The sequence below is a fragment of the Accipiter gentilis genome, chromosome 6 (genome assembly GCF_929443795.1).
Source record: "Accipiter gentilis chromosome 6, bAccGen1.1, whole genome shotgun sequence".
Classification (NCBI taxonomy): Eukaryota; Metazoa; Chordata; class Aves; order Accipitriformes; family Accipitridae; genus Astur; species Astur gentilis.
This window is the reverse complement of record NC_064885.1, coordinates 4,606,217-4,614,528: the sequence shown is the minus strand read 5'-3', so window position 1 is coordinate 4,614,528 and position 8,312 is coordinate 4,606,217. Positions and strand designations below refer to the sequence as shown.

The window sequence follows — 8,312 nt, the reverse complement described above, 5'->3', positions numbered from 1 at the left end:
TGTTACTGACCTTGCTATCTACATAACACCTCGCGTAATCCCCATGGAGAGCTGTCTCATACCAGCAATAAGCCTAACAGAATGTGGGTCTTACGGATGGGGGCAGTCAAGGCTGGTTGTCCCCAGCAGCCTGCCCAGGGCAGAGCGAAAGAGCCTCTAAGAACCTGCAGCATCCCATCCTTGAAAGGACTCACAACTGAACGGATGATATCTCATTGCACGGGAAACCACCTTTAGCCATCCAAGGTGCGCAAAGGCTACCTGAGGGGACAGCAAAGACTTTCTGAGCTGTGGCCACACTCTGCCCCGAGAACTCGAGGAGTGCCAGGGACCATCACACCACCAGTGCACTACGTGTGGGGCTGTGTGCCCAGAGGGGCATTGCTGCGACCAGAGTCCCAGGTCTAGGGAAGTCCTTGGCCAGAGTGGCTGAGCAGCCAGCCATCTCATCTGTAACTGAACTCCCATTTTTTTATTGGTTTACTGGTAGTCTTTTACCTTCAGACTTGTAACTGGAAGCTGACCTTGCACCTTGCTGAATAAAACCTTTCTTTTGCTGTGAAGGCCACCTGGGGCAGGGCAAGACCCATGTGCCCCAGGCTCCTGCATGGGCTGCAGCCGCCAGCATCAGATGTTCCCCTGCTCCCAGCCTCTGCCCAAAGGAGCCAGCCCGTGTCCAGCTGGGTTTATTTATTTGGCATTTGTCACAGAGCAGCAGTGTGAGCTAGGCTGTGCCCAGCTCCAGTTGGCAGGTGATAGCTGGCAGTGCAAGCTGGAGGGTGTTACCGCATGCTTTCTGTGCATCGGGCAGCCCAGAGCAGCGTTTTGGGTATTAGAACAGCCGTAGGGCCTGTTCCCGAGCGACATCTGAGCAGATGCTGCCAAACGCCGACGGGGGGGACCCTTTGGCTCCCGTGGGACACGCACATGCTGGATTCTGTCGCTGGCCTGTCTGTGCTTCGTCCATCCCATCCATCAGGAGGGGCTTTTGCTCCCCAAAGCAAAGTCCCCGCAGTCCCTGGTGCGAGTCAGTGTTTGCCGGTCATCAGCTTTATGACAATGCCAAGTGCAAGTATTGCAATGGCTGCAGCCACCGCCAGCCCACGCCGTATGATCAGCTCCTTGGTGGCCATGGTGGTGGCTGGAGGGGATGTGGTAGGCATGGCTTCTTGGGGCTCCACCCGGTATGTTGGTCCTTCCATCCTGGTGATGCCCGTGAGCATGACACTGTTGTGTGCATCCACTCCGGCTGCAAGGAAAACAGGGCACCGTCACTGAGGGCTTTTGGGGGGGATTGAGGGGTTTCTTGGGATGGTTTTGTTTGAGGTCTGAAAGCATGTTACGAACAGCTCAGAGCCTGGAGATCTCCAGCCTTCGATGGAGCTTCGGTGGGACCTGATGTCTGCAAGGTGAGAACTGCCCAGGGTGCCCCCATCCCTCCATCACCCTCCTGAGCCCACCTTGTAATTAGTGTTTTCCCAGTAACTGAGGGCATCACCAGCACTACACTGCACCCCCATTTTGTGGGCTTGTTCCTGGCTTACATGAATCCTTGGGCACCCTTCCCAGACCCAAACCCACTGCTGTACGCAGTGCCCGGATCCCCCATCCTGCCATGCCCAGCTCCTGGCCATACCTACACACCCCCGCACTACCACACCAGAGGGATAAGCGGGGGGCGGTGGGGCTGGCCCCACACCAGAGGGAAGTGCCTTGCAGGAGGGTTCGGGTCCCGAGTTCAGTTCCTCTGGCGGTGGCTGGGTCACTCCTGCGCGGCGCTGAGCCTGGGGGAGGCAATGTGCTGGGTTTAGCCGGTGACGCATGACGTGGGAAATCCCCACTAAGCAAAGCCAATGTGTCACCTCTCTCAGGGTTCGTCTGGCTGGAAATGGCACTGTGTAGCTGAAAGATACCCACAATGAGAGGTGCTGGCTGGTGGAAACCCTGGAGCTACTGGGGCACAAGGTGATGTTCAGGGCTGCAGGGTTGAGGTAACCTCGCTCACCTCATCTTTGTGCTTCATGTCCCCAGCAAAGGGTGGCACAAGGTGCAGAGGAAAACCTTGAGGCTATTGAGTGCATATGTGTGGGAGGGAACTGAATACAGGGACGTGGCTGCAGTCATGGGACCACTGGGTTTTGCTGGGGGCACTAGAGGACAGCCCTGGGCAGCGCTGGCCTGAGGGGTTGAGCCCATGGTGCTGTCTAATCCCACTGCAAATCCCAGCCAAAGCACTGAGGACCTTCCCGCTGGCAGCGCACGATGCTGTGGGCGCGCGGGTTACCTCCTCGGCTGCCTTCCTCCAGTCCATGCGGGAGATGTAGGCGATGAAGCAGGTACAGAGGATGGAGACGCAGATGAGCATGCTTAGCCACAGACCTGCGGAGTGCACGCCAGCGTCAGCCAGATGCCGCAGCTGGAGCAAACCCAGCTGAGACAGCATCTCAGGACAGTGAGCCAAGAAAGGGGACGTCACCCAGGTCAGCAGGGACATAGAGATGGGATGGCCGTGGGCGCCTGCTGCGGGGCTGCCCGGCAGCGGTTGCTTTTTCCCAGTACAATTAAAAGCTCTTGGTAGTTGTAAGGGCTATTGCAGTCCACCCCAGTGTGCCCAGACCCCAGCCAGGTAAGGAGAGCAGAACCAGGCAGGAGGGTCATAGTGAGCCATCGGTGGAGCTGGGGCGGGGAGCTGCATCTACGCGCCGGGGATTTGGGGGCATGCAGAGCTACGTGCCCGGGGTTGGTACCTATGACGCCAATCCTGGCCACGAAGAGCAGCACGGCTCCCAGGGGCAGGCCCACACCGTAGTAGCTCACGGCGTTGAGGATGGCACCGAATTTCTGCTTGCCTATGCCTCTGAGCACCCCGCTGCAGGCACCCTGCCAGGGAGAGGGAGAAGGGCTGGGGCTGGGAACACCACCTTGGCCAAACTTGGGGCTCTGCTGCTGCTGCCCAGGGGCTGGTCAACCAGACCAGTGCTGAACCAGCTTCCCGCCTCTGCCCCATTATTTCTGTGTCCCTGCTCGGTCCTGTGGATCATTAGCTTTTTATGCACTCAGTGTTTTCTAAGGGGTGATCCCAGGAGCTTTGCAGGGTCCCGGTGTGTGTGCCGGTGCTCGACTGCAGCCTAAGGGACCCTTGACCGACTGACCTGCGATGCTGCCGCTCAGCACCGAGGTCCCCTACTGAAAACAGCAGCATCCCCAGGAACTTACACACACAGCTTCAAACAAGTGGAAGACAACGTAGACAGGTATGACCCAGGCGACCAAGTCAACAATCTCCCTGGGGACAGAGAAGAGCCAATGATTGCTTTGGGGAGCCAACCTGCGCGCACCGAGGCCAGGAGCCGGGGGCACTCACTTGTCGCTGGTGAAGATGTATCCCAGCACATCCTTCGTGGCGGCTAAAATAACCCCCATGGCTATGCAAAATCCTCCTGAAAAGCAGAGCAAAGCACTGTGCCCAGCCCGGCCATGAGCAGCCAAAGGGAGAGAGCAGGGTGTGTGCCGCAGGCAGAGGACTGCAAATGTTCCCTGCTCCTGCTGTGCCTGGAAAGAGCCCTGGGAAAAGCTTCCCGCCACGCAGGTGGCCTGACCTGTGCAGAGCAGGCTGGTGGTGGAGGATCTCTTGGCTGTTTCAGCGTCGCCGGCACCCAGCGCGTTCCCCACCTGCACACTGGCAGCCGTGCCGAGCCCCAGGGGGATCTGTAACCACAGGGCTGAGGCTCGCATGTGCGTCTGGGTAATGGGGCCATCGCAGTGACAGTGGAACGAACACCCAGCAGAGAGGGGGACGGAGTTCAGGGTTTGATTTAAAATGTCTCCGTAGGAAGGATAGGCAGGAGCAGGGAGAGGCTTAAGTGCAGAGGGGGAAGACAGAGGTTTGCTGGAGCTGATTTTTGCTCGGTGTCTGTCCTGGGACTGTCCCGGGGGAGCCCTGGTCTGAAATAATAAACCCCAGCCCTTACCATGAAAGCGACAACGGACACTTCGTAGATGATGGACTGGACGGAGAGCTCTATGACACTCAGCAGGCCTGGGGAAGAGGAGAGGGTCAGCACTGGGTGTGGGTGTCTGGTGGAGAGCCGCTCTTGGCCCCTGCGACCGCTGCGGACACCACTCTGGGTCACAGCCTGTCCTTGCAGCTCCCCCTCTCTGCTGACCTATCAAGAAGCTGCCGATTTCATAGGTCCACCACTCAATGCATATCATGAGCATGCTGGGGACAGCCAGGGAGGTGAAGCTGTCCCACTCCAGCAGGCACTCACTGGACCAGCCTGTAGAGAGGAGAAACGTCACCTGATAGATGACCAGGCTGGCCACATCTTACATTCTCAAGAGCACCCAAGGCAGCTGGAGGTGCCGTTCCTGTTTGCAGAGCCACCAGGGTAATGCTCCTCAGCTCCGTAGGACCTCCAGCAGCACAGCATGCATGTACACACTCTGTGGATGCGGTCCTGTGGGCCACAGAGCGGTGCAACCCTCAGCTCATTGCTCCCGGAGCAGAGTGTCTAAGGACAACCTCGTGCTTACGTCTGTGCTCATCCGGCTTTGGGGCTGAACTCTGCAAAGCCTCAGGAGAAAGTTTCATTTCTCCAGAATTAATGTTTACCACCCGGCACAGTGGTCTGCCAAAGCTCGCGCATGACGTGGTACCACCGAAGCAGCACTGCGTTCCCGGGGTGTACCAGGCTGAGGTTAATATTTCACCATCAGGACTAATAGAATTCACTAGATAGAAGTGGTGGAAGGTTCACAAACACTCGTGTAAAGCGGGAACTGGAGGGAGCTGGGGAGGTGCCCTTACCTCCCCAGGTCTTCACATGGAGTTTCTTGCCTATAATATACAGGAACAAGAAAATGGTTTGTGAATATTGAGCAACGGTGTTGGCCCAGGCAGAGCCCCTGCAAAGGAAATGAGAAAGGTCATCGGCATCCTGTTCATGCCTCCCCGGCCTCGGGGTGCCGGAGCGTAACATCCTGCTGTGCCCCCGCGAGTGTCGGATGCTCGGCCACGCCTGGTGGTGCTGACATCCCTGAAAAGTCCCTTGCTGTTGCCGGGTGTCGTGTTTTCCCCTCCATGGGACACGGGCACTACTCACGTGATGCCCAAGTGGAAAACGTAGAGGAAGATGCAGTTTGCGATCACGTTGATGATGTTGCCGAAGAGCCCGCTCAGCACCAGCGGCCACATGATCATCTGCAAAGAGGAAGAGATGGGGGCTATGGCACTTTCCCAAAAGCTTCAGGAGAGAGGTGTGAAGGTCTCCGCCAGCCCCACGCTCAGCAGCTTTCCCAGCCAAAAAATAAATTTCCGATGATGTCACCTGCTTGGAAAATGAGTGTGTTGGAGGTAAATCTCTGATGTGGGGAAGTATGAAGGGAGGTCCGCCAGGCAAATGGATACAACTGGCTGTGGGATGGGGTGATCTCCAGCATCAGAGCTGCTCCAGGGCACCCAGGCAGTGCTGGGGACAAATGCTGCCTTGCCACCAGGAACGGTGAGAATGAAAACCCTGGGTGCATGGGTGAAGGGAGCCCTGAGGTGGGGCTGACCCCCCATGGGTGCGAGGGTTGCAGGACCCACCTGGTTCTGCAGGTATCTTGTCTCCAGGTTATACAGAAAAACCGCCTGAAAAGGAAATAGGTGGATGAGATGAAGGCAGCACTGAGCAGGGGCTGCGCTGCTGCAGCGGAAAATAGGAGCAGGATGGCCGGTCCCCGTGTGTGGCCAGCATTGAGGGTGCCCACAGCGACTCACCGGGAGAGCAGGGACAAATGCCATCACGTAGCGTTGGGTTAACCTGGGGGGACACGAGAGGTATGGTTAGTGAGGGGCCATGGCCATAGCTCCTTGCAGGCCCACCATGCCAGGGAGGGACAAGGCAGTGGTATCTGGTCCACGGAACTACCGGACCTGGAAACCTCAGGGTCCTGGCGGACGAGGAGCAGGAGCTGCTCAATGTTGATGAGGATGGCGCAGCAGGGGAAGCAGCAGAGCAGGACAATGAGGGTGGCACGCTGCAGGATCACCCCCACGCGCAGCAGGTTCTTGCTGCCGTAGGTCTGCAAGGTGAAGAGGGTGGCAGTAAGCGCTGCTGCACTGGCAGCATGCTGGTGCTGGTGGGACAGGGACCCCATGGAGCATGGAGCTGCCCTGACCGCCCGGGAAGGATTTGATATTTCAAGGGGAGCATGGAGCTCCCTGTTATGGGATTGCTGCTTGGGGACAAGCTTCCCCAGCTCGCAGGTGCAGCCAGGGCTCCATGCAGTGCCTGGGCAGCATCAGCTGATGCTGGAAAACCCTGTGTCTCCAGGACAAGTGCCAGGATCTCTTACCCACCTGTGATATCAAGGTGTCACATGCTGAAGACAAACCGTAACCTACAGAGATGGCAGTAACATTTATAACCTGGAAACAGGAGTTAAAAAAAAAAAAAAAAAAAAAAAGAGTGAATGTGAGCATTTAAGACTTTTGGTAGGGAGAAGTACTAAAAGGAAAAGCAAGAGTCTGAAATCTCCTCTGTCCTTGTCTGCCTCCATTCCCGTATACCATCCCAGTGTCAGCAGGTGAGAACTGGTGCCAGGGCAGCCCCCGGGAATGCTTACAGCGATAGCCAGCGTGACGGAGGCCAGCTCGACCTTGCCCAGGTGGCCACAGAATATGGAGCTGACAAGGTGTATCAGGAAGATCAGCAGCTGGATCAGGATCTAAGCGCAGGGAAGAGGAGAGGCGAAGGTCAGAGATAGAGGTGAGCAGGGCTGGCCATGCTGGGGAGTGGGGGGGGGGGGGAAGCGCTCACCTCCTAGGGTCCTTACCAGTGGCCCTGCCAGCACCAGCAGCTTCTTTGCATCTTCCCAGAAGGTATCCGGGACCAAGCGCTGAAGCCAGCGGCGTTTCTTCCTGCAGTTACTGGGTGTGAGATCGTGCTGGCCGGCGGCCATTGCCTCACTGAAGCCGTTCTCCTCAGGGAGGTTCGCCTGCTTCATGCTGCTGCTCTGCTATGGGAGTGAAACAACCCCTCTTCCTCTGCGCTCTGTTAAAACCACCTCGCTAGGGTGAGCAATGTGTAACCACGGTGGGATGAACTTCAGCCAAGGGCTGGATGAGCCAACCGCATGCTTCCTTGCTGCCGGTAGCTGCGTTGGCAATGGGAAGCGCAGGCAGTGGGGCAGGGCAGGGCATGGAGCTGGGAAGCCCAGTGAGGGTCCTGTGCACTGCTGCAGGCAGCGCAGAGGAGCCCAGATGTGCAGCGCAAGGCGCATGCTGCCTGCCCTGAGCCAGCATAGGGGGTGAGCCTTCCCAAATCACTCCCACAAACCCTCGTACCTCTCTCCTGCTTTGCCGCAGCTCCGCTGGCCAGTGGGCTGGAGGGTTGTCCTCCTCTTCCAGCAGCGATGGAAGATTCATGGGTCTGTTTTCAGTCTCCCGTGAGCTGCTGCCGGCAGTGGCGGAGCCACTGCCTGTCTCGGCCCCTCTCATCACAGCATGGCGGTGGCCAAGACAAGCTGGCCCCATTGGCTCCAGCTGTCGGTCTTGCACAGCATGGCAGCGTCAGATTTCACCGGCACTGCTCCACCAGGCCAAATATAGCATCCTGCCTTGGTCCATGGCAGGGCAGGGGAGGCAGAGGGGAACCACGGTACAGACCCTCTCCTGCACAGAGCAGGAGGTGGGCTGAGGAAGGTCACGGGGCAGAGCAAGGCAGGCTTCCTCTACTCCCCAAGCTCCCCTCCCAAAACTACCGGGATTCTGAGCAGGGCAGTCTGCCACATCCTCCCTACATCTGGGACAAAGGCTGCTGAGGTCAAGGTTGATGGCTGTTTCAAGGCTCTTTTCATCACGTTTTTGTTGCCAGCACCATATGCCACGCACCAGCTTTATGTGGCATTTACCTCCACTGGCTGAGCATGTGCCACACCACAGAGGCAGTGGCCTCACTGCTGTCGCACCGCTGCAGGTAAGAGCCTGGGACAGGTTGCAAGGGGCTCAGTGCTGAGGGCAGGGGCATTTGCATTAAGATATACAGCAGTTCCCTGATGGGGCTGTAGGGTTGTGTACTTCACCATGCTCTCCCGTGCAGCTCAGCAGTGGCAGCAGAGCTTTTGTACTTGAGGGGAGCAGTGTGCTCTGTGACCCCAGCTAAAACAAGCCCCTGGTTGCCACTGCGCCCAGAGCCGGCCCCAAACTGCAGGGCTGGGAGGTTGAGGCTATGCCCTGCGCAAGCCTGTTGTGCTGCACAAACCAGGCACACATCTCTCCTCTAACAGCTTAGTCACGGTGATGACCTGGGTCATGCTCACACCAC

General features: G+C 57.8%; 1 protein-coding gene across 3 annotated transcripts; it reads right to left on the bottom strand.

Annotated features, from left to right (window-relative positions):
* Positions 1 to 675: 675 nt before the first annotated feature.
* On the bottom strand, positions 676 to 8,306 carry LOC126039584 (multidrug and toxin extrusion protein 1-like). 3 transcript variants are annotated; one of them, XM_049802925.1, is made up of 18 exons: positions 7,334 to 8,306; positions 6,823 to 7,005; positions 6,613 to 6,714; positions 6,347 to 6,415; positions 5,921 to 6,069; positions 5,765 to 5,807; positions 5,591 to 5,635; positions 5,106 to 5,203; positions 4,811 to 4,908; positions 4,167 to 4,280; positions 3,972 to 4,039; positions 3,600 to 3,708; positions 3,365 to 3,440; positions 3,217 to 3,286; positions 2,748 to 2,880; positions 2,285 to 2,379; positions 1,637 to 1,784; positions 676 to 1,249 (listed from the first exon to the last, which is right to left on the bottom strand). In XM_049802925.1, exons 1-18 carry the CDS (start codon positions 7,520 to 7,522, stop codon positions 1,029 to 1,031), a joined length of 2,010 nt encoding a protein of 669 aa, XP_049658882.1. In that variant the 5' UTR covers positions 7,523 to 8,306; the 3' UTR covers positions 676 to 1,028. The 3 variants fall into 3 exon arrangements, with proteins under 3 accessions (XP_049658882.1, XP_049658883.1, XP_049658884.1); XM_049802926.1 differs by having other exon boundaries at positions 6,823 to 7,002; XM_049802927.1 differs by lacking the exon at positions 4,167 to 4,280.
* Positions 8,307 to 8,312: the final 6 nt, after the last annotated feature.